This window comes from Drosophila persimilis, unplaced genomic scaffold (genome assembly GCF_003286085.1).
Source record: "Drosophila persimilis strain 14011-0111.01,24,50 unplaced genomic scaffold, DperRS2 tig00000002-arrow-pilon, whole genome shotgun sequence".
NCBI classification, from domain to species: domain Eukaryota; kingdom Metazoa; phylum Arthropoda; class Insecta; order Diptera; family Drosophilidae; genus Drosophila; species Drosophila persimilis.
The window spans coordinates 10000001-10025984 of NW_020825289.1; the positions used below are offsets into that span (position 1 = coordinate 10000001).

Genomic DNA, 25984 nt, shown 5'->3' on the forward strand with positions numbered 1-25984 from the left:
GGCTCCCAGCAGCTTCAGGCAAAGCATGTCCTGTCAGTATCGCGTCCTGTCAGGCTGCCGTGACAGCAGCAACACAGTGAACACTGCTGGCATCAACAACAACAAGTGCCGGAGCGGAGGAGTGGAGAAGCGGAGGAGAAGTGCTGTTGCGGCTGAATTGCCAATTGGGGGGCGATGGTTGGGGGTGGTCTCTAGAAATATTTGCTTATGCAACGAGCGTGTCATCATTTGGAATTGGAACAGCAGCCATAAGGATGTTGTTTGCGAGGACGATGGTGACGATGATGATGATGATGCTGTTCCAGATATACGCCTCCACCCCGGGGCCCGCCCCATTTGCATTGGTTGCTGCTTCCCAAAATGAAATTCCGAAATGTCGAGAAAAAGATGAATTTGTTTGTTTTTCGAAACTCCGTTCAACAGGGGGCATGCCCCCCCTTCCCCCTCTCCAGCAGCACTTTGCATAATAAGACAGACACCGAAACATACACGTGTGTACCTGTATCTGTATCTGTATCTGTGAGCTGTATCTGTGAGCTGTGGCAGTCAAGGCAACAAGTTGCTCACGCATCAACGCGTTCGCACAATTTCTTGCCCTCTGCTCCATTTTCATTAGGGAAAAACCGCAGGAAAATGAATGTTTTCACCCCGTGGCGGATGCTTCGGTTTATTAGCTATTTAATATTGTGTTTAATAAAGGAATTTCCGACAATTCCATCTCGTTGTGGTTTTGCCCACACAAAAATTTAATTGAAGCAAAAAATTTCGTATATACATATAATCATTCAATTTTGTTGTTGGTTTCTCTGGAAAAATTTAATTGCATATTATTTGGCGCTCGGCATTTATGCAACATTTTTTCACCTGATTGAGCATAATGGAATATTCCATATACATATAGATATATATATAATATATACGACAGCTTTATATCTGGCGGCAATGTTTCCCCAAACTGTATTCAACATTTTGCAGCACAGCAAATCATTAAATTTCAGCTATTACGTGGCGAAAACTCTCGAGAGGATTCACTCGATGCGCTCTCAGATACAGCACACTCTCCCCAATCCAATCTTCCTTTATGGTATAAGCCCCACACCATTCTTTGGGGGGGCTCAACTTCCGGCACAGCTGCCTCGCCTCGCCTCGCCTCGGAGATGAACATCTCGAGAGTCGTCTCTTGTCGGCTCTGCACAGTGCCGTTAACAACCGTTACCAAGTTGCCACACCTCCTATTCCCCACTAGCGTGCTAGTGGTGGCAGTGGCATGTAAATTGATCCATGTACTTGATTAATTAATTGCGTTCGGCTTGGGATTGGGATTGGAATCTCATCCGGTGCCTATAACCACCAACCACCAACCGCCTACCACCTACCACAAGGTACTATTCCATCCCATCCGCCTGTTTGGAAAACCGCAGGCTGTCGACGACATTTCGGCGTCTTAATTAGTCCAGAAACGTTTGCCCTGAGTGGATTTTCTTGCTTGGAGTGGGTTTGCTTGACTATAAAAGTTCTGGTGTTTATTAAAGCCTTAAATTGCGTTGCTTGATTTATTTATACAATCAATTGGAAGCAAACATGAAATCCCAAAAATAATCAAATGCTTTATTGTATTTCCCCATTCCCCCCAATTCCTCCGATTCTGCTGCCATTCCACAGAGACTTGAAGTGAGCACCCCAATGCTTAAATAGCACGCAAAATGGTTGGAGCATTTGATTCCAATTAGGAAACATATTCAAACAAGTTCTGGCTCATGGGAATATTTTTGTTTTATTTGGAAATATATTTTGTTGAGAGCAAAACGTGGCAACAGGCGGAGGAGCGGCGACAGCCAAAAATGTCGAACATTCCAAGGTGTATTTGAGCGGGGTGAACCCCTTGAGTTGCCTATTTTGTTTGCCCCCCACGCTATCGCTGATGTGCGAGAGATCTCTGGGCATGGTTCACCTTGCAGAAATATACCATGTGTATTTTCGTGTACATTCATTCACCGCAAAAATACAAAAGAGCCTCGCTGTCTCTGCTCTATGCCTGCTGCCAAGTGCAAAGTCCACTTTTGTGGATTATTTCGCTAAAATTAAATGAAACACAAATGCAAAACCAACTCGAATTCGAGCACGAATCGTGAACAAATTTATTTATTTTCTGAAGCCAGCCACCGGCAAATAACAACAATAGCGAATTAGGCTGGGCAGCGAAGCTTGACATAACCGAAACTTTCGTAATTCTCACTAAGGCGAGACACAAACAAATCTGCGGACCGGGCGCGCGCGCCCCACCTGGCAAATAGGCAGATGGCAAGAGTTTAGTACCGCCCGCCCCTCCACTGATTATACGACTTAACGTCTCTCGTAATACCCTGCAGCGGATTATTTGCTGTTATGGCCTATCATTTGGGTAGGTAGTAAAATCAGGTTGAACCGTGTAAAATAACACAAACAGAATGTAACATCTGTTACTTCACTTGAGCTCGAGCTTCTTAAGAGAAACAGGTACATAGATTAAGAGAGAGCTCTGACCGAGGTAAACAGCAGTGCCAAGAAAGAGTGCGAGACAGAAAAACAAAAGAGCTTCGCATCGTATTGCTTTTCGCTCTTTTACAAACAATTTTTGTTGTTGTAAACGAAAGACAAGTCATGGCAGCGGGAGAGGGGTAGATGGTGGTCCACATGTTGATGTCGTGAGAGGGGACAGGCAAGGGGGATCTGGGTATGACTAGCATGCTGGCTGGCTGCTTCGGTGGCGGCGGCTGGCAGCAGAAAACCCGACCAGTGTCGCTTGCAATGGACTTTGGACCCCAGTCTTCAAAATGCCGTTTGGACTTTGGACTGGCACTCGCCTCGTGAGTGGTTTTGTTGTGATGTTGCTCTCGCATACTTGTTTGTTGGTCTTGCTGCTACATACATACATATGTACATATAATTGTCATTGCTCTTTGCTGTTTGATCGCAGCAGTGTTTGTTGCTGCCAGCCGAAACTGTAATGAAAAAACTCCTCGGCGGCTTGTGACGTCAGTTAGGCGACGAGCCGTCGCTTTGGACTTTGTACTTTTGAACTCTTGTTGTGCTTTTGTTGACCGACAGCCAGTGCGACAGAGAGAGGCTGAACAAAGTCGCTCTTGCAATTTGCATGTGCCGTAAACGTTTCGCTTATCAAATCGAAAAGTTAATTATGCTTATTAAATGATTAATGGGGTCACACGTGCTGGAAGAGAGTACATCGGGAGAGTGGGTGAGAGATCGATCGCTTTTATGATGCAAAAGAGAAATGTAATACGAATGTTTACCGTAGAGAGCGGAATGAATTCCTTCCTACTAATCTTTCTGCCTGCGACGCGATCTACAATGTAAACGAAATGAATAGACAGGCGGGAAGAATGACATATCCGTGCATAACAGCTTCTTCCTCGTTCCCATTCCCATTCGCCTTCTCTCTCTCTCGCTCTCTCTCGCAACCATAAATGGTTAGAACATGTTAAAGTTGTTGTTGCTGGCGGCAGACCATGCGCCAGTCGAGTGATCACCTCTCTCAAACATGCCCTGAGGCTGGGAACTAGGTGGAGTCCAAGAGAGAAAGAGAGAGAGAGAGAGAGAGAGAGAGAGTGAGGGGGTGGTGTGGCAGAGAGAGATGGAGAGATTCCCCCTCTCCCACTGCCTGCAGAACGAACACAAATTGTTGGCAATGAAAATGCACTTGTCTGTAGGAGAATGGGATTGGCCGGGCTCTGCTGCTGCGGCTGCTGCTGCTACTGCTGCTGTGCTGAAACAGGTTCAATGCATTGAAATTAATGACGGAACGCGCTCACGGGCTCTGGCCATAAATTGCACTTAATTACTTATGCGCGGAGACCGAGAGCACGTGTTGGCCATGTGCGCCACTTCTCCTGTGCAACGGAAACTTTTAAGTCAACCCCATCTTTATCAACCTGTCAAGCCCCCCTCCCCCTGCAGACCACTCTCCTCCACTCGCGCTCAATACTTGCTATAACTGTTAATTGCTGACGTGCGAATGGCCAATCATTGCGAATACGAAGCAAAAGCGAAAGAGGTGGAGGAGGAGGTGGAGATGCTGTGCACAGTCTCTTAACATATTGTGGAAAAGAAAATGTATTTTAAATATTGAAAGCGAAAAGCGACTGCAAGTGCAATTTCATTAAAGCAGACTCTGAGAAGCCATCTGCTTATATAATCATGAAATAACACAGACCGTAGATCAATATAAAAAGGTGCAGCGATGAGAACTTTTCAACTGATGAAGGCGTGAACAATTGCGCTGTGGAAACTGGGGGATACCAACAAATGATTCCAGGTGCACCTTTGCAGTACATTTATATGTAAATCAATTTACTGAAAATTCCTCGAAATATTGCTTAGAACAACTTTTCATGGCTTTCGAATAGCTAAGCGAAACCTCTTCCCCTTGGTTCAGCATAAAAATATTACACATTTAGAATCGAGAGAATGTTTTCGAAAGGAAGGTGAAACTGTCAGTAAATAAATGCAGTGCCAATGTGCAATGCCCTTATCAGTCGAGTCGTCGTTCGTTGCATTCGCCAGCCTACATGCGTACATACATATGTACTATGTGCACCTCCCGTGACCTTCAGCTGGAAGCGCCTCGACCTTCAGCACCCGACACAATGTTGAGCTACACAAAATCCAATTTCGCTTTCAATTGAAAATGACAGGCCAAACTAAATAGTTGCTACATATAAAGTTACTAATCAATTTTCTAATCCCAATAATCTCACATTTACAATTTAATGTGATTGAAGGGCGAATTGGAAAGAAAAGGCCAGCATTTGTGCCGAAGTTGTGGATACCCTAGCGCATTGATTGTTCTTCGGCTGAGCTTCGGTTCGTGGCAAACAGCTGGTCAAAGCCGCAATACCCTCTCCCAGGGTACTATGTGAAAATAGCTGCAGTTTCAGTTTTTGCGTGTACTCTTCTTTATTTCGAATGGGAGCACGTGTGTTTCGTACCCTCTCTCTCTCTCTCTCTCTCTCTGTGCATTTAATTTCTGCAGCAGGCCTAGGCAACGGCAGCAGCAACGCCAGCAGCGGCAGCGGCAGCGACCGACTGCACATTGGACTTTGATCGTTTGCCATAAATCGTACAGCAGAAACGAAACAACCTAAAAGCTAAAAACAAACAACAAGAATACGAACAGAAATGCATTCAAAGTGCACGCTAAAAATGCAATAATAGCTTGAGCAATAGCTTTGAGGTGCGATAATAAAGTTAATAACAATTTAGTCGCATAATGCTTGACCTGCCACTGATCCTACTCTTGTGCTTCCGTCTGTCTCTTTAACCGTCTTTCTTTTACCCAATTCAAGAGAGCGAAAGCTGATGCTCTTAATTAAAGCAACATCCTTGTGCGGCTCTCTTTCTGTTTCTATAGCAGTGATCTCCTCCTCTGCCGCCACTCCGCTGCTGCGCCTTTACTAAAGAGAAAGCTGTCTTTTATTCGCCGCCGTTTCGTGTGCAGTTGACATTTAATTGCGGTTCATTGGGGGAGAGCAAAGTTAATGGCGCAACAGCAGCGCAGTCATAAAGCTCTCTTTCTTTGCTCTTTATGTTTTGGTTTTTGTTTTCGCCTTTTGTTTTGTCGGGCAATTATGGGTGTCTGTCCCCAATTTGTTGAGTGATCCAGTGCGGCCTTCTTCCTGCATTTTTAATGAAAACGCTTCTGTTGCTGTTGCTGTCGCTGCTGCTGTTGTACGTGACTTTTGGCACAGCCTGCCGACGGATTGCGTCAACGGGCGGAGCCAGCGCCAAGTGCACGGGGGGCGGGCGGTGGAGGCTGCAGCAGGTCTTAAATAAAAATTATGCTGATATTTGTATGCATGTGCTCCATATAAATAAAATCAGGGCATATCAGTGTGTGTTTGTGTGCGAGCCAGAATGTCCTGCTGCCAGTTGCCATAATTTTTCTCGTTTTTCTCTTGCTTTCCTTCTGGCCGTCGCCGCCGCTGCTGTTGTTGTTGTTTGTTGCCTCTCGTTAAGTATGCGTCATTTTCAGTGGCTGCCACTTTTTTTTCGCATGCGTTGCGCGAAAATGCGGAAAAGCCGCAGGGGAGTGGTCTCGCCCGACCGCCCTTACACTCCATTCCACTACACTGACTCATGGACCGCCTGCCCCCCCACCCCCATCCTTGGAGTTGACTGCAATGCAAACAAGCCCTTAACAAAAGTAACAGCGGCAGCGGCAGTCGAAATATGCACTACGTGATAGGAGAGTGGGGCAGGAGGTGAGGGAGGGCCAACCCCTAATTAGCATGTCGCATTCCCAATTGCCAGGACGTGATGCCAGGACCCAGAGACCCGCTGATTGTGGGTTCATTTTGCGGTCCACATGAAAATCCGTGCGCGAGTGTATTAAATTTTATTAAGTTCCCATCCGCACATCCGTAAACATTTAATGGTAATTATCGCATTAGACCAAACTTTCCATTAAACCCAATAAAAGTTGGGCAAAAAGTTTAAAGAGAAATCCCCCATGGCAACACAAATTCTATATGCTTTCCATACAATTTTTTGTCATAGTTTTCCATCGACTACGAATCACATTTGCAAACTTGATAAATTACATTTAGGGTCTCTTTTTTCTCGGCTAAATGAAATGCCTGTCCTGTAAGAAGAGACGAAAACTTTTACAGCAGGCAACAACAAGGCAATGTGAAAAGTTTGCTAGAAGAATGTCAAGTGCACACATCCTAGAGTAGGGGAGGAGAGCGGAGGGGAGAGGAGAGTACGAAATGTGGCATGCTGTGGCATGTAAAGATGACGAAATTTTCTGTTGCTGGAGATGCATATTGTAGTCCTTTGGCTGTGTGTGTGTGTGTGTGTGTGTGTGCGGCCAGAGGAACTTGTAAATCAGAATCAGAGGTCATGGTCTCTTCTCTACTCAGCCAAGAACTTGGACAATTGTCGAGATTTTATCTCTCGGAAATGTTTAAAATTCCAAGCAAAGAAAAAGTAATAATATAACAAAAAATTGTTCCTACTTAGAGAGGATTTTGTGTGCCTGTGTGGGGGGGGAAAAAGGATGCATAATCAGTTTCCGCATTATGCGGCAGGCCACAAAGGAAGTGGCAGCCACCCAAGTGGCGGTTGTGGTTGGCGGATGGCGGCGTTGGGGGCGCAATTCCAAAAAATACTTGTATAATAAAGATATCAGAAAATCGGTTTTTTGGGGCCTGGGCCCATAAAGTTTACATAAAGCGAAAGTATCCTGCTGCAGCTGCTCCTCCTGCCCCTCTCGGATGATTTATCCGTTCAGTAACACGCCCTCGTCTCCTGCCCAATATCTTCGGGCCCTGGCTCGGAACTTGTTTACCCATAAATCCGGCAGGCAGGGCTGGCAGGGCAGCCAGGGATTACCATCCAAGTTTTGCAGCTTCCCCGCCGCCCACGACCTGGCTTGGCCGTTCTCCAATGTATTTCAATTAAGTTATCAAATACATACAGACACACGTCTCTCTGTATCGCCGTATCCGTATCCGTGAGTTGGCAGCAACAAAATGTATCTTTTTTATATCCCACACACAGACGGAGCAGAGCCTGTTGCCAGGTGCCACAACCGCTGCTTCTGTCTGCCTTGTATTGATTTTCTTTTTGGCCAAAACCAGCCCACACCCCGCCACCCCCCCACCAGCAACCCGTGGGCCGAGCCCCGAAGCCATTCCATGTTTGCACTTGATAATTCCGCTTTGGCATTTGATATGCAAATGGATGTCGGGCCAAATACATAATAATATATCATTTCCTGAGTTTTTCCTGAGGCGCACACACTGAAAATTGCCCAAGGATTGGCGTCGTGTCCTGACGTGTCCTGCCTGTCGTGCCAAGCCGCATTTATTCTAATTGTAAATTGCATTCGACCTTGAGCCCGTTTCGGTATCGTTTTGGCGGGCTTGCAGGGCTCCCAGGGCTCACAGGGCTCACAGGGCTCACAGGGGGGATGATAGGATATCGGAAATCGCGCGCGACAGGCTTAAGCTAACAAGAAAAATACCTCCCACACTCCCACCTCCGGGCCACCCCCCCAAAAGCTCTGATGAACATTTGATTGCGGACCATATGCCAAATGGCAATTTTCACTTCGTTAAAATTGTAGAATTTTCTTTTCAAAGCAATTAAGTAGCGGAAAAGGCTGCTTTCCCAGGCAAGGGACAGGGGGAGGGACAGGGGGAGGGACAGGTGCACTCCCTATGGGGACTTTGCCATCTGTCCAGACTGCAGGTCTCGGCTCCCAGACAAAGATTAGAAATAATTGACGGCTGTCCGCTGCGATCTGATTAATTCGCAATCAATTATTCAAAGTTAAATAAATAATACTTTTTAATGGAATTAATTTATTCTATAATCCTACAAGTGCCTCGGGGAAATTAATTAATTATACAATAACTTGCATTGCATTTACGCTCCCCTGAACAATTTCCAATAATGCTACAAGAATTATTACCCTTCAATGCTTCATATTTTCTTGCCATAAAATTTTCCCGGAAGCCCAACTCGAAGAAGTTTTCCATTCAACAAATTTCTGCTGTCAAGCAAATTTTCTATTCTGAGAAATCCCGCCTTAAAGCCAAGAAATGTTCGTCAAGGCCGAAAGTGTCCCTTAAAGAGGCTTAATTAAAAGGCCATTATCCAAGCGCCGAATGGGCCGTTGGCAGTGGAAAAGCCTTAAACAATGCCAGCCGCTGGGCACTGGAAAAATCACATTTAATTAAGAACACTCGAGGTGTGGGGATCGGGGATTGGGAATTCGCTGTGGAATGGAAAACATTTTGGAATGCGAGCAAAATAAATTGACATTTAATTGGATTCGGGAAATTCAATTGAATTTGATGGGGAAATCCGTTTAGGAGATGAAAACTTTATGAGTGGGATTAATGGCACTACGGAGGGGCTGTGTGTGGGTGGGTGGGTGGGTGGGTGGCCCCAATTCCGAGCAAATTGAGCAACATTTACCTTCCATTTTCGATTCATTTGGCAGACATAACATACGTATATATACTCTCTTCTTTTATGGGGCTTAATTCCATTACTGATGGGCTCCTGGCCCCGCCATACATATCCCACCATATCTTATGGCCGTCTGAAGTTCCTCTGCCAGATGGAAGTTATTCCCCAATTTCACGTGTAATTTCATTATCCAATCGTTGTCTTATGACTGGATCCTTTTCCTGATCGGATTTATAGACTCCTCAATGTGTGATTTCATTTTGTATTATTTTTTTTATATGAGCTTTTATTGCGTTTCTTTGTTTTACAGGGCTCTCGCTCGCTCTCGCTCACCTCCAGCTCACCGCAAACATGTGGGTAAAAGAAAGGCCAAAGAAAATAATAGTGAAAGCCACACAGGACTCTGCCGGGGGGCCAGGGGGCAGAGGCAGAGGGCAGGGTGTGTGTAAAGAATAAAAAAAGACGAATACGATGGAGAAACAAAAGCTTTGCCATTAGAGACACATCAAAATGGCACTCAGCGTGGCAAGGGTGTGCGGGAAGGTGGCAGGGGGGGGGGGGGGGGGCAGTGTAGTTGGTGTGGGGCCTTCGAGGTGGTTTGTCGGCTTTTATGGGGTACCATATTCGAATACAATGGAAAGGCATTCAATGCATTCCCACAGCTTTGTGGTTTCGGTTCTACGTTTGTTTTTCCCTCTCCCTCTCTCCCTGTCTCCCTCTCTCTCTCTCGCTGTCGTTTTTTCGGTTGCATTTTCACGCAATTTATTGTTCTCGCGCTTGCCTCTTAGCTCCTTTCTGGGCCCCCCCTCTCCCTCTGCGGAACCTTTTTCCTGGCGAAATTTCACTATTTTTTATTGTTTAATATTGTTCTAAGCCGTGTTTGCTTGGCCCACAGTAAGCTTTTGTTGTTGTGGCATGCAGGTGGCGGTTGCAGTTGCACGCGGGATGCGGGGGGGGCATGGATGGGGCTCCATATTTCCGCTCAGTTGTTGTGCATTCAGGTTTCTATGGTTTTGCCTCGTCCGCCCTCCTTCCGTCTTACTTTTAACCACATTTTTCTACTAGCTACGGGGAAAGCAGTTCAAGGATAATATGCAAAAAACCATGGAAACAATAGATAGCACTAGAGGGGGGTGGTGGGGGTTTGGGGGGCGGTGTCGTGGGCTCCGTAGAAAAGTGCCGGTCGGCGTCCGCCTGCTTAGCAAATGACATTATCATTTGACTCCGCCCCAAGCCCCCACACCCCCCCCCACCAATCCGCAACCCGCCGCATTGATTTTACTAAAAATTTTGTCATTGTCATGTGCAGGCACGATTTCTGCATCGCCATAAAAGCATTTCAAGCGCTTACACTGAGAGAAAAGGGGGTGCTCAAGAGCCGAGCCTGGCCTTCCCTCTTCTTCGCTGGCCATCGCTGCCTCCCGCTGGTCTTTCAGTGTACTTCTATGGGGAGCCATTGCTCGGCCAGCGGTAATTGCATTAAGTGTTGGCTTAAAAGCAACTGCCATCCATCCCCTCCTTCGCTCTTAATGCTTTCCCTTTCTCCTTTGAGAGCGCATCTTTCCGCTTTCAGCCTTGTGTGTGTCGTCATTGTCGCTGGATTAGCTCTAGCCTCCATGTCATGCTTCTAATTAGCCACTGGATGGCTGATGGCCTGGCCAACACACACACACAGGCACACACAGGCACAAATGCACAATTTGTTTGGCTTTAACCATTGAATCGATATGCGAGGAGAATCACAAGACATGGGATCCAGTCGGGTCGAGAGTTCGCGACTCCCACTCAATTCTTTTATAGTTTCCTCTCGCCCACTCTTTATGGCGGGCCTTGGCACGCGAAAATAATTTCCTTTTGATTGGGCGCGCCTCGACTTCTTCGCGGCGAACGAAGAGCTTTGCGAAGCCATTTTCCAGATAGATTTGCGGGCGCGTTGCCAGCACACGGTGTAAACATAAACTGGGGTCTGGCAAGGACGCACATTAAAGTACGGGCCGAGGGGGGGGGAGTGGCGTGGAGTGGAGTGGAGTGGAGCGAGGACGCAGACAGGCTGGCGCGCGCACGCACAGCACAGCCTTGGATGCCCGACCAGCAGCCCAACCAGCTGACGGGCTCCAGGAACTCCACAAACCTCAACACCCAACAGAGCAGAGCACACACATGCCAAATGTCCAATCGCAGGCCCAGGCACAGGGTCATCGGGGTAGCCAGGGTAGCCAGGGTAGCCAGGGTTGCCAGGACTGCCTTAAGCCATTCCTCCTTCGTTTTACCTTCACCTATGACCTTGAAACTGCCACTCTCTCTCTCTTTCTCCCTCTTCTTTTGTGTGTAATCGAATGGCAACCCAATTAGAAATGACTCCTCTGGCAGCAATCCCAATTGGTTGGGTGGCCTGGCAACCCTGGCCTGCGGCTTGTTCTGCATTTTGGGGACAGGCCCCAGCACCAGCACCGCACGCACTCAAATGTCCGTCCAGTGAACATGATAAACGCCCTGGCTGCACCCAAAGCGACATAAAACTGATGGCACCCCCCGGGAGCTAGCGGTAAACGCAGGGTTGCATTGTGTGTACAAAGAGGGAGAGAGAGCGAGAGAGAGGGAGAATGAAAGTGCATTTCTGGCAACTGTACCAATTAATTCCGAAATTGGCAAATGCCATTGGAGTGGATGGAGAAGCAGAAGCAGAATGTTTCGGATTTCGGTTCGGATGTAATTGCTTGGAAAATTAATTTTTGCCTTGCTACCGAAACAAAGGGTGTTAAGAGAGAGAGAGAGGGAGAGATCGAGTAAGTAGACAAAGAAGAATATCGAATTGATTTGCATAGAAATGGCCTACACAAATAAATAAATAAATTCTCGGTTGAATATTAAAATATTTTGGCACAAAATATCTGCGAATGCATTTTATTGCCACTGCCAAAGGGGGGGTTGGGTTTTGGGGGTCGATGAGCTCTGTTTTCGCATTTTACGATTTTTCGTTCCCCGCCCCCCTACCCCATTGTGTGCTCTCTGTCCGGGTTCCAGGGCTGGACTAATTAAACGGTAAACAACAATTAAACAATGCCACCAGGCAAAGGCAAAAGCAAAATTTATGTCTTTGTTCGGAATAACATTGCTTGCCCTATGCGTTCATTTGTTTTCCGGTGGGAGAGAGAGAGAGAGAGAGAGAGAGAACTTTGGAGCAAAGTCTATAAAATACGATCCCAGGCGAATAAAGAAATATATTACATAATCTATATAGTACAAATACCAACACAGTGGCACGTATGGTATATGGCAGCAGGTTTTGTTTTTGCAGCTTGTTTGAACTTTAAAAATTGATGGCACATTCCTCTAAATAATTCGGTCCTAAAGCGGCCTAAGGTGGGGCAAATATAGAAACTATTTATAAAAAAAATACTCAAAGAAAACTAATCATTAGACTCTTTTGATTTCGAACAAAAAATAGATTTATTGCCCCTGAAAGGTGGGTGTTTCGGTTCGTAGGTGGACCTCGCCTTAAATAAATCTGTATTGAACTTTGGTTATTTGCTTAAATTGTTAACAGCACAACGAAATCCCAGCAACTGGAACAGGCAGAACACTCAGATACAAATACATGCATGGGCTACAAAATAAATACAAATAACAAATAACAAATACAAAATACAACAACAACAACAAAAAACATATTAAACTTGGCAGAAAAATACACAACAACAAATTGGTAAAATCTCGCTTTGTTTTGTGCCTTTTTGCGTTTTACATTTTGTTTCGCAACAAAAACCACTCAAAATGGAGAAAAGACAGACACGCAGATACACAGATACAGAGATACAGAGATACATATATGTATGCATGTATCTCATTCTTTTTGTATAACTTGTGGCTAAAACTCTGTGGCCCGGAAGATCTCTCCAGTGCCCGTGGCGTGCCATTTAGGCCAAGGCTAAAACAGGGCGTATGCTTAATATTTCAGCACTTTAAAACTGTTGCCCCAAGTAAATAATAAACTAAATCGAAAAGTGAAACATAACTGGAGGCAAAATTTCAATTCCAACATCTGTTTGGGGGGGAAAGAAAGAAAAAGAAAAAAACTACAACAGAAATTGCGTTTTAAGAATGTGGAAAAAACAAAAAAAATTCAGCTTATTTATCATTTTTACGCTTTGATTGCGGGCTGATATCTGTCTTTGGTATCTACCTCTGGTTCTTCTTCGCCTTCGCCTCCTCCATCTACCTCTTTCTCTGTCTCTCTTTGTGATTCTGTTTTGTGTTGTTGACACCGCGAATTATAAGATATTTCCACGCTGCTTATCACAAGAAGGTGATAAAAAGGCAGAAAAAGCGAGGAAGCGAGAAAGCGCTGAGAGAGTCGCACACTTTTTCAGCGCCTCTCTCTCTCTCTCCCTCTCTTTATGGCTAATTATACGCATAAATATACACAGATGGATAGGTACATAGATACACAGATACACAGCTACACAGATGGATAGATACACATGGCAAATGCCTAAAATGCTTATCTTTGGAATACATTTCTGCCTTTCTGCCTTCTGCCCCAGAGCTCGGAGCTCTGTTGAATTGGCCTTTTGTCATGGCATGAGGCAATGACAAGCAAATTGGCCAGCGGCTGCTGCACTTGACCCACCCCTCCCCCCTCCGCCACCGCCGCCGCCTGCTCTCGGGGCTGCAGCTGCCACTTGAGCTGCCTCATCAAATCTCGCCCCCATGCCTGCCGCCTGCCGCCCAGTCGAGAACTTGCCTCGTTGCCGTCTTTCAATTGTTGCAAGCTGCACACTTGAGCAGAGCCCGCCCCCGCCTCTGGCTTGCCCCCCACACTTGAAGCGTGTTGAAGGAACTCATCATCCAAGATGCCCCCCCCCACATTCCTCCCGTTTGGCACAGTGCTCGCAAATAAAGTTATTTGCCTCATCTGGAATCCCAGTAATCAGATATTGTATCTCCTGCCCGCCAAAGTGAAGGATATCTATAGGAAAATGTCGTGTCTCTAGAGTATTAATATTCATTCGATAAGGTCACTCCCCGTGGGCAGCGCAATCCGATAAAGAAACGCCAGCCCGAGGTTGACGTCATCCGCAGAGCCGGCGTACAGTGGAATAGAGCAGGGAAATACTGAAGTATAGAACTGCATTTGACCAGGGAAGAAACTGGTTCCATTGCATCATCGATCGATGGATGGATCTATAGATAGATCTGCGATTCCCGGCACGTGGTTTGTCGCTTAAATCGTCACAAAGTAGTGGAGTGGAATAAGTATTCGCCATGTTCGCTGCGACTTGGACTTTGCCCTGTAACAACAGTTGCTTGGAACATGCTCGAAAAGTCAATACGGAAGAAGGGCCCACTCCAGCCGCAAAACAGAGTGAACAGTCAACAACTCGAAAGAGGCAACGAGAATTGCAGTAAACAGCAATTACAAGTAGCTCTGAGGATAATTGCAACAACTGTTGCACACTGTCTCTCTCCCAGAGTTGCTTAGCTGCGAAGGGCAGAGCTACTTGGGCGATTCCGACATGAGTATTACAGAGTTTGGCAGTTGCAAATTGGTACGGCCTGCTGACTGGCTCACACACCCACAAGTGGCATGCCACATGCAGCAGTACGGACACAATTGTTAAATCGGTGAGGTGGGGGGGTGGGGGGCAACAAAAAAGTAATACCACTTTGACATGCAAACTCGTCGAAAGCGTAGCGTAGCGTCTGAGCCCTAAGCCCGGAAGCCCACAACCTCTAAGCCCTGAAGCCGTCAAGACTTGGCCCTGACGTCAGGCGCAAGGAAACTTTTCGGAATGCGATTTCGTTTCTGAAACTTTGTGGCTCTTGTTCGAGCTTTCGCCAACTTGTAATTAAAATGTGCAGCCAGCAGCAGCAGGAAAGCAATCCGCCAATGGGGCCGGGGCTTGGGCTGGGGAGGCCGGAATCGCGGATTGGGATTGGGGTTCATTAGCCAGGGCGATAAGGCAGCAGCAGGGCAACACAAGTTATGTAAACTCTCTTATCAGTTCATTTACACCCCACGGTGATTATGTACATTTCTCTGGGCTGACCTTCAAATCTCTTACCGCCGTCTCAAGAGGTTGCTATGCGGCTCTGGCATCGATAAGAGGCCTTGATACCTTGAATTAGCCTTGTGAAATAATTAATTAATTATTATTTTTAGTGAACTGAGTCACGAGTTACATTTGGACACTCCGCTAGCTATCGGTTACAAGAACGGCGTCATTCATGTGATAAGGACTCCCAAGTCATTCGAAACTGGACTTGGGACTCAGTCTGACGCACAAAGACCATGAAATCAATTGGCCTAACAATGAGATTAAGTGATGACAAATCCGCCCTGACCCCGAGGGGATGTGTGTGTTCAGATTCTATAAATATTTGCCAGATGAGCCCCCCAGATAGGGGTGTACGTGGTGGACATTGAACTGCTGTGCAGGGGCTTGGGGATTAGAGATGAGAGTCCAGAAATCAGAGATGACAAAAGGATACTTGATAATTTATGATTCCATTATTCGAAGAACAAAAGTTTCCTTGGTTCAGGGGAAAAACTAATTGAACTTTAATTTCAAATCAAATAATCCCCCCACCGATTAGGTTTAAGCCCCTCCTCCCTTCTAATAAGTTATTTACGCCCCAATTTTGGTTGTTGCTGCCAATGTTAACCCTCAGTTAAGAGCTGTTCATCAGATATATGGCGATAAGATAAGCAAGTCGAAAAAAACACACACTTTCTGTTGGCTTTCTTTCAAGGAAGATAACGAATACATGGGAACATAAATGCGTGTCTGTGTGGCAGGACTTGATAAGTTTCTGCCCGATTAGATTGCGCACACAAATACGAGCCAAAGTCTTAATTGGGCTGGAAAACAAGGGCAGGGCAGGGCAGGGCAGGTATTGTCAAATTGGCTTTAATCTTTTCTGCCAAAGGGAGGGGGGGGGGGGGGACTGGCGTTTATTGGGCCCTGAGTAACAGAACACAGAAGCAGCCGCCTCAAGTGTTTGCACTAACCGTCTCTCAAGTGGCTGCCACTTGGACATTGAACGCCAGAGCCCCAGTCACGGATCAATGCCAAGACCATGTCGGGGCCAATCTTCAATCGACCCTCTAGAGAAATTCTATGAACATTTAAAGCTTTCATTGGCAATGAATGCATATCCCTTTGCCACACGGCCGACTGTCTGTCTGTTCCCCCAAGAGACAGCATGTACTGTGTACTTTGCCTTTGCCTTCGCTTTTTGTTTTCCCTTCTTGTTGTTTACCGCTCGAAAGCCACCTCGAACCCCACTATCGATAAGGGAGCTGCTGGAACCTTCATGGGTGGGCAGCGGCACCTGCCAGTGGCGGGCGGAGCAACAATTCGGCATTTAAAATGAATTGGCGCAAAAACTAATAAACAACAAAATTAGCCATGGCCCCAAGGGCTGATAAGGGGAGCTCAAAAACACTCGATCTCTCTCTTTCACTCCTCACCGGCTGGTGATAAGCGTAGCCGCCCCCCTCCAGGTCCAGGCCCCCCTTCTGGCATTAAATTGAATTTGAGCTTGAGATTAAATCGAGTGCTAAAATAACACAAGAACAATGAATTCAGAGTGGCATTAAATTAACATTTTTAAATAAGTTTTTTTTAATGAAAACAGGTCTTGAACCAGTCTTAAAAATTCCATCATTAAAATGAAATGAGAAAATTATAAGCTGTCAAGGAGTGCTTTCAAGTGCAAAAACTGGCGAGATCTTTCCCTTTCGCCGGCTCCTCACGAGGGCCCCTCATGGTCTCAGAGGGTTACATCGATAGATGCGGCACGCTTGGCAAAAGTTGCCTCATAGTCGATAAGCAGGAGTGGGATAGGATGAAGGGCGATCCGACCACTCGAAGAGCAGCCCTTAGGGGATCTGTTGTAATATTTGTCAAGTGATTCTTCGGAAAGCAAAGGTGCCTTTTTGGTAATGGAGGACACTTTTTGCAGGCTTTTGGAGTTCCTTCTATCCTTGTTGACATGGCATTCACTCACCTTCTCTAGACACTCCTGTCCATTGGCTTTCGGATCCCATTTGACGGCCTGTTGTGTGCCGTTTGGCAAGTTAACAATGCACCACATTTTGTTGCTGGTTGCTGCGTGGTTTTGTTGTTGTTGTTTAATCGTTGATTAGTTGTTGAACAGGTAGAAGCGCGGCTCAACGTTGGTAAGTGCCTGCAGCTTTATGTTTGAAACAATTGCATTTGTTCGGGTTCGATTGGCTTCCGCCTAACGCTGCTCGCAGCTTACACAAAAGCCAAAAGCCAAAGCCAAAGCCAAAATCAAAGCCAGAGCCAGAGCCAGAGCTACAGGTTGCACTGCGGTTGTTTTGTTGCTTTTGTGCTTTTGCTGCCGTTGGATATCTTTTCAATTTGCGTACCAAATCCAATTAGACTTGGGTATTTGGTTCAGTTTCAGTGCCCGGAATATCTGGGGATTCGTTCCCTTTGTACGGGTGTTATTCTGTTAAATTTTTAACAATTTCGCACTGGTATTTTGTTCACATTTTAGCGGCTGAAACGCACGCACAAGTTTCACTTTTTAGCTCTTTGCTGCTACATAAAAATGTTTGATTGTTGTTGCTCAGGTTTTTTATAGCGTGTGTTTTCGTTATTTTTACGCACAAAATATATTTCACGATAGATAGTTGCAACTGCGACTGCGGAACCCTCCGCTTATTCACGTTCGAATAATAGTATCAAGAAAATCTTTTAACGCAGAACCGCTTGGCTCAAATAACGGGCGACTTTTGAAAAAATCAGTTGGCCGGTAACCAGAATATATATGGCGCATATAGTATATGCATTCGTTTGGGCAAAGAGAGCGTTCTCTTTCGCTGTATGTTAGCTTAACAGAGACCAGCAGCCGAGAGAGAACATAAGAGCTGTTAATGTCAAGCTATTTGCCTAAGAGCGAGAAATATTGCCCGCTAAGAGAGATTTCTGTTGCTAACATTTCTTGTGGTGTGTGTGTGTTTCAGACGCGCTCTCCCTCTCTTTCTCTCTCTGTCTATTCCAGCTGTTGCTTTGTTGTTATTCCGGCTTTTGTTATCAGATTTTTGCGTTGTTTTGTCGCTCTGCAGGTAAATTGTTCGACGACACGGGCGCATGTGCAACTCTCTCAATGCAGCAGCTGTTTTCCCTTCCCTTTGTCTGGTCTTTTCCGCTTTTCTGTTTTGCGACCTGCACAATGCAAAGAAAAATGGATTGGCCTTGTCGGAGTTGTTGATTGTATAATGGGATGAAATGGATAAGGGCGGCAATGGAGTGAGAGTGGGAGAGCTTGGATCTTGTCATTCATTGTATGTATGTATGTATGTATACCCTTGCAGAGAGTATTATGATTTTGAACATCATTTCAAGATACCTAATGACAAAAAAGGCACAAATAGCTGCAATTGTAATGATCGACCTTCTTGATGGATCAAGCATTTTATAGGGCGACTCGATGTGCCATGTAAATACTATGTATTATGTAAATATGTACATATGTATGTATCTGCAGGCCAGACAAATGACAGTGACACAGACAGACAAGGAAGGGCACAGCTCACATGTTTTGTGGTAGCTATTGTGGTGCATGGTCTAGAAATGACTTTGGGGGCAAACGATGGCCCATTTGGGGTTTCCGTTTCTATATGTACATAAAATCAATATCACTGCAATGCCCATCGGCAAATGACAATAGACAATGATTGAGCGACACAACTGATGGATGGGGCGAGATGGCGAGAAGGGGGGGTGCTTTGTTTAGTGTCCGCCCCAATATCGAAAATTCATTTGTCTAACCTTTGCAACAGAATATGCAAATAGAGAAGCCCCTCCTGGGCTTCAGCTGCATAATGCATCCAACACATTTGCCAAATGTACATTTAATTAGATTTTGTGGACATCACAGGGGCAGCAGTAAAGATTGATAAGGGTGTAAGTACATCCATTTGGAGCATTTTGATATGGAGCAATTATCATAAAATATTCAAGAAGCCAGGACCGTAAACATATTCATGCCGTTGGCAGCCAAAGAATTTTGGTACTAGGTTGATTTTTCCTATGCCTATGGCCTGTGATGAATTTTTGAAAAATACCCGTGCTCTTTGCTTGGCCTCTAGCCCGAGTTAGCCCGAGTACCGTACCACACCCAGACCTCTTAGTCAATGATCGAAACGCGCTCTGGTGCCTATAAATCAGCTTTTAGCATCGTCTAGTAGTCCGACAAGGTTGTGGTTGAAACAGAATTAAAGGCAATGGAAGGAGCTGTGGAAAACATAAATAATTATTAGTTCAGTTGGTTAGTAGACATGCATTGACTAAGATATTATTCTCAGTGTATGATCTTCTGTTAGCTGCGGTTCGGTCTCTGTTATAGATTAGTCTACATGCAATGCCCGTGTAAATGTAAAGTAACAAGAGCAGAAGCAAATTTAACAGAAGAGCTTTTCGGCTCTGTTAATTCAAATGAGTAGCTTTTCTGTCTCTGTTAGCTTTACAGAACAGCTTTTCGGATCTGTTAAAAACAAATAAACATTATGTAGAAAATAATTTAATGTAGAAAGTAGAACATACATATATATAATGTAACATTTTTAAGGATAAAGAGAATAATTTGCATTATAATTATGAATTATATTACTTTTATTTTATTATCTTTATTTTCATAGATAAATATTTATCCCACAGATACAAATGGATCTGGCAGATGGCGGTCCATCGATGGCATTTTTTATTTGTTGCTTAAACAAGTAGGGGGCTGGCGCACGAGCGAAGCAGGAGGCTTGCCCCCTAGTATAAATAAAGAAACGAATTTATTTAATTGTTCCGTTATTAGCACGTTGGCTATTATCAATGACGGCTGAAATCCCTATGTGCAATCAGCCGTGAAAGCGGAAGATAAAGAAGTTATGCCGTACGACTGTTTGCTGTTGAAATTGGATCAATTATACCACTTTATGAGCCGATAGGAAAGTCTCCCATTTATCAAAAGTCATTATATTGTATCTTTCTGTTCCTTCGGTGGCACACACTTCAGCCTCATGCCAGGGATCGGATCCATGAATCGTGATCATGATTATGTTGTTGGACTTTGAGCACAACCAAAAGACCTCGTGCGGCGTGCGGGTGGAATGATTTCTGAATTCTTGAGGCGTCTAGGTTGAGTACTACTTGGGTATGTACATATATATAATTCGGCTGATGACATTACTCATCCTGGACAGAGACGGAGACGGAGACAAACAAACAAAAGCGGTGGTGGGTGACCTCGTTCTGATAAGAGATTGGATCGATTCGCCGGAGCAGGAGGCGCTTCGGCCGAGAGGCATTTTGTAAACATTCCTATTTATAGTCACCATCGCGAGCAATCTTCAATCGGCTCTTTGTGGCTTGACTCTATAAATACGGAGTAACAGTTTCCTTGTACATATGTCTGGGATCTAGCCTCCCACCACACCCTCACCCACAGCTCTCCAAAAGGCCCATGGCAACAGCTCCTCGGATCAGATCATGCAGCATACCATTCCATCGTTCCATCAATAGTGCCGATTGACCGAATCTTTTCCAAATTTTAATGAAATGTTTCATGATTTATGCTCCATGGAACGTGCGCGATCTGATAAACGAAACCACTTGTCTGGCCAAATACTATATTGGGGAGTGCTTCCCTGTCCGATCGAGTGGACTAATTAGCACAAAAAAAAAAGACAGAAAGAAAGAAAGAAAATATGAAATCAGAAATGAGCACGAATGGTGGCTGATTGCGATAATCTTTTGGCTCCAAAGTTCATTGTCTGGGCCAAGGAATCATTGCTTATAATTTGGTGTTTACACCTAGACAAAAGTGAATTGGTTCAAAATGACAATGCCCTGGTGCGTACCTCCTTCTTCCATATGTGTGCGTGTGTTTGTATGTATAATTGTTCAAGTACTTTGATGTAAGCACGACTTTACTTTACTGTAGCCAATGACAATACAGATGATTCGATTAGTGTAATCAGCTAGTGAATTGCATTGTTTGTTTGCTTGGTTTAGTTTTTCATCTTGCTTAATTACTTCAAACTGGGTCTTCAAATATGGACTATAGAATACAGGAATGATCTGCTTGTGCGATCGGTTCATAGACTTCATCCAGGGGAAGTTGCCAGGGTCGCTTGGATCTCAACAACACCCCTAACACGAGAAATTCCCCGGAATTCCAAACTTATCTGCTGCGATTTGTAGCTATTTTGTTGTAAATTGTAAAAAGGGAATTACTTACATTTGTTTTCAAATTCATTGAGCAAATGAACAGAGCAAAAGGTTACATCATATCTGATTAAATTTTGAGATTGCTCACTTGAACAAATATTGTTTCCTTTTAAGCTTCGGACGGACCCTTTTTACTCGTTGCCAATTTGCCCTTCCCATCGTGACCTTCGGTAATATATTTATGAATGATGCATGTATTTTTTATACCCGATACTCAAAATGAGTATAGGGGTATATACATTTATGGTGAAAGTGGTAACATCCAGAAGGAAGCGTTTCCGACGCCATAAAGTATATTGATTTGTCCGTCTCTATGAGCGCCTAGTGCTCAGAGACTATAGAAGCTAGAACAACTAAATTATCCATCCAGACTTCTGTGATATGTCACTGTTACAACTGCATTTCAAAACTTCGCTTTGCCCCCTTCCGCCACCACAAAGGACGAAAATCTGTGGCGTCCACAATTTTCAAGATACGAGAAAACCAAAACCCAGAGTCGTAATCGTTACTATATCTTCTAGACTGCAGATCAGGAAAAGATCGTATCGTTATTATAGGCAGAATGAAGGAAACAATTCCGTTCTCTCTCGCTCTGTCTCTCTCTCTAACACACACGTTTAAAGGTCGGCTTTGCCGGAGCGCCTAGATCTCAGAGCCAAATTGGGTATCCACACTCCTGTGATATATCCAAATTTCGCACCACATATCGAGAATAACCATATCTACCATATTGCCGAATCTGAAGCAGATGGGATCATTATTATGGTCAGACGGAACAAATCAACTTTCAATGGCTTTTCGGTCTCTCACTCACCCATCGTCGTGCAATGTGTGCGTCCTCTGTCGGAGGAGAGCCATACTGGCTAAGTATCGGGTATAAATGTAGAGTTGCGGCCGCAGCAGCAAGTCACAACGTAGCCCCTCGTTTTTCTCTGGAAATGCGGAAAAATAAACCAATTGAAAAAGTTTTCATTACATTATTGCGTTTATAAAAAGGGGGTTAACAATACTGTTTCCTAGAATCTGATATGCAATTACAGACATTGTTTCGACATTAATTAGTTTTGCGTATCAATTTGAATGAATTAAATAAACAAGACGGGTCTGACCAGAGAGAGAGAGAGAGAGAGAGAGGGAGACGGAGAGGGCAGAGTGAGATCATCCGTCATCCGGGGAATGCGTGTGTTATAGTGTCGCCGGAGATTCCGCATTATTGCCGGAAGGGAATTCTCTATGGGAAGGCATTGCATCATATAGTGGCGCATCAGGGATCAGGCCTATCAATCGGTTGTAATCAGTTTAGCGCCCATGAAAAGTCCATTATCAGCAGCATGATGTTTCACTAATTGACTGTGTCTACGCAACATGAATATGAATGTGATTCTGAATCTGAATCTGAATGTGAATGTTGTAGTATAAATATGCGTCTGTCTACTATACATATGTGTACATACATAATGGCGATCGATCGTTCGACGGTGGAGTGTAATGAATGCCATGGAATGTTCGGTAGCTTTTCAGGAGTAGGGAGGCTACTTTTGGCACTTCTTCTGGCACTGTTCCTGCTCGTCCTTTGCCGGGATATTCTCTTTGGCATAGGCGATGCCCTTCTGTATGCTCTTCTCCAGCTCGGGCAGCATTTGCTCCAGGGACTCCCGCTCGAAATCGTCCAGATGCGGCAGCCCCAGGTTCTTCTCGATCCCCTTGTCACTCAGCACCAGGGGGGTGGCGAAGAAGGGCAGGCATGGGGACTTGTAGCCGACAAAGGCGCACTCCATCACGTCCGGCTCTTCGTTGAGGCCACGCAGCAGGGAGTTGACAAAGCGGGCTGCCGCATAGGCCATGGACAGAGTGGCCGAGCCGGCCCCGGCCTTGGCAATCACCACCTCGGTTCCTGCCTCCTGGATGCGATGCGTCAGGCGTTTTATATCCTCGAGCTGGCACTGGAAGCTCGGACAGCACTGGGAAAAGACGGGAAGTATGGTCTTCCCGGCATGGCCACCAATCACGGGCAGATCCACCTTTCTGGGATTCAGATTGAGAAAGTCCCCGACGAAGGTACTGGCCCGCACCACATCTAGAGTGGTGATGCCGAACAAACGCCGCGGGTCGTACGCATCCTTCGACTTCAGCAGCTCCGCGGCAATGGGCACGATCGAGTTGATTGGGTTGGTGACAAAGGCCAGCAGGGCCTGGGGACAGGACTCGCTGACGGCGCAGGCCACGCGTAGGGCCACCCCTGCATTGGCCTCGAACAGCTGGTCACGGGTCATTCCCGGCTTGCGGGGCATACCGGCGGGCACCACCACCACATCGGCACCGGCCAGGCAGTCCCCGAGCTCCTGGTCCTCGTACGCATTGGTCTGGACCGAGGTGCAGATGTGCGAGAGATCCGCCTGGACGCCCTTGATGTTCTTCATGTCGTGGATGGACAGCTCGCCCACCAGAGGATTCTGCTTCAGGAGCAGGCTAAGCGGCTGCCCAATGCCACCGCTGGCCCCCACGACAGCCACCTTGAACTCCCGGCGGCAGCTTCTCGGATTGATAAAACGTTGCAGCAGTCCCTTGGTTGTCGAGGCCAACATCTTACAGTTTTCTGATAATCAAAATTTTACAAAACTCTAATTTGTGCCTACAATCGATTTGGAGATGAACGGAATTTCAGTTGACTCTAAATGAATGATATGTCAGAGATACTATGTACATATATCAATGAAACGTGCGTGTCCGAAGGGGCGTAGCTTCTTGGGCCTACTGTAAATTCCAACCCGCTCTGATTAGGGTGGGAAAAGCCCCATCGCCCCCCATCTCCATCGCCACGCCGAACCTTCAAGTCCCCAGCCATGACGAGACGACTACAGTACCTGGGGCTGCCGAGTGCTGAGGTACGCTCTTGATAGACGCCTTCGGGTTCCGATCGCTGACACGAGATCGTCGCTCTCGGGAGTGAGTGCTGGGACTTCGGATGGTTCAGTTCATGTATAAAAAGTAATGCCCCATCATCGCTGATTTCCAGTTGCGGGCAAGCTAGGCTATCAATACGTATGGCAAAACCATCGAAAAAAACCCACAATATACCTAAAGTAGATTCAAGCAATCAACATTTTCGTCTCAGTCCGCGGTATTCTCCATCAGCGGAAATTGAGAAAGTATTATAAATAAATCCACAAATAAATCAGCTCAACCAGCGGAATGGCTCAGAAAGTAAGCAAACATTGGTTTAGCCTTTGAAATCTTGAATGAATTTTTGGATCCAAAGTCTAACGACACCCCATCGAACATGTCCAACTCAAAGATTATCGGCAATCCAAATAAAACATAATCAAAATTACACTTAACAATGATGGATAGCATGTGCCAAAAGGAAGTGAAGTTAATTGAAGAATCGCAGCGTATTTCGGTATATCACTATTGGATCTATACCATACAAATCCCCGAAAGTGAATGAACTTGCTTTGATTTGCAGAGCGTCTATGGAGGTGCAATATCATGTTAATTGAATCGCAAAAAATATATTCCAATTTGTGGAAATAATTTACTTTAAAGTCTAAACCTGTTCGAACTGCCGAAAAGCAACTGGTGCATCAGTGGGCTTGTTTGATCTTGCGACAACTAGAAACAGAGAATAAACCAATTTAAGCATTAGTACACCCACCTAAACATTATTAACATTGATTAACGGTTTCATTTCATCATCTTTCCAGATGTTCCACAATATACTACTACTGATAGCGACTCTGCTTCTAATCACCCTGAACGATGGAGTAGAGGCGCGACCCTCGCCAGAGGAGAGCAAAACAAAAATGCTCGTGGATCCCAGTGAATACAATGGGGATTTGTCGGTGGAGACCATCATGAAGGTTCAGCAGTGCGAGATGGATACCGCCACCATGGAGCTGTGCATGCGCTGTGCCAAAGTCACCAAGTCAGAGATCATATATCCGATGTGCTGCAGCAACGACGATGGCATCAAGAACTGGTGTCACTCCTATGTGTATTACGGCAACGATGAGGGCTACTAAGTAGGAGAAGATGCGGCGTGAATCGAATGAACAAATCTGACAATTAAATTATTTTGTACTCGCGCATGTATTGGCTGTGATAATCTAATGTATTTAAATTAAATTATATTTATCTAGGAATAAACAAGACAAGGCTAAATTAGCACATTCAATTAAATCTGGTTTTTCTTAGCCATAGAGGCGCTGGCATTGGCCTCTATGCCCCTTGTTTTTGCGGTTGTGAACCGTCGCGGCCTCGAGAATGTTTCGAAATGGTTTTAGCAAAGGCATGTAGTTCCCTTGGTGTCCTCTTGGAGGCATCTTCCATTGATGCCAGCACCATGAGAGAACCACCAGACAGTTACAGTGCGTATTCCCTCCAACATTCTGCAGATTCTGCATTCTTTCGGTCTGTATTCTTACCCACGGAAACGCTTTTATTTATTTTTAAAATCCTTTTTATTTAATTCTCATAAATTGTTTGTGTTCTGAATTTTCTTGTAAATTCAGTTGGTGTTTTTTTTTTAACTTTATAATAATTACAAATATATAATGACTATTTAGAGTGATTGGAAAATATAAATCAATATCGGCTCTAACGATCCTACCAATAAAGTTTTGAAAAGCAAGCAAATAATCAATGAAACTACGCGAATGTAACTTAACGAATATTACAGGTCTTGCTGTTGCCTTTTAGGACTCATTCTGAATTTCCAATTGGTAGATTTGTGGAAAATAAAAATCAAAATC

At 45.2% G+C, this 25984-nt stretch overlaps 3 protein-coding genes across 3 annotated transcripts in view; 1 reads left to right on the forward strand and 2 right to left on the reverse strand.

Annotated features, from left to right (window-relative positions):
• The window catches only part of LOC6590774 (E3 ubiquitin-protein ligase MYLIP), a 20993-nt gene extending 3280 nt beyond the window's left edge, over positions 1-17713 (reverse strand). The window contains exon 1 of the mRNA XM_002016426.2: positions 16990-17713. Within this exon, the coding sequence (XP_002016462.1) occupies positions 16990-17076 (87 nt within the window). The 5' untranslated portion in view covers positions 17077-17713. The remainder of the gene's footprint in view (positions 1-16989) is intronic.
• A 4486-nt stretch (positions 17714-22199) lies between these two features.
• On the reverse strand, positions 22200-23845 carry LOC6590775 (malate dehydrogenase, mitochondrial). Its single transcript, XM_002016427.2, has 2 exons — positions 22688-23845; positions 22200-22628 (listed from the first exon to the last, which is right to left on the reverse strand). Exon 1 carries the CDS (start codon positions 23816-23818, stop codon positions 22766-22768), a length of 1053 nt encoding a protein of 350 aa, XP_002016463.2. The 5' UTR covers positions 23819-23845; the 3' UTR covers positions 22200-22628; positions 22688-22765.
• Positions 23846-24262: 417 nt separating this feature from the next.
• Positions 24263-25412, forward strand: LOC6590776. The gene is made up of 2 exons (XM_026985987.1): positions 24263-24437; positions 24938-25412. Exons 1-2 carry the CDS (start codon positions 24426-24428, stop codon positions 25253-25255), a joined length of 330 nt encoding a protein of 109 aa, XP_026841788.1. The 5' UTR covers positions 24263-24425; the 3' UTR covers positions 25256-25412.
• Positions 25413-25984: the final 572 nt, after the last annotated feature.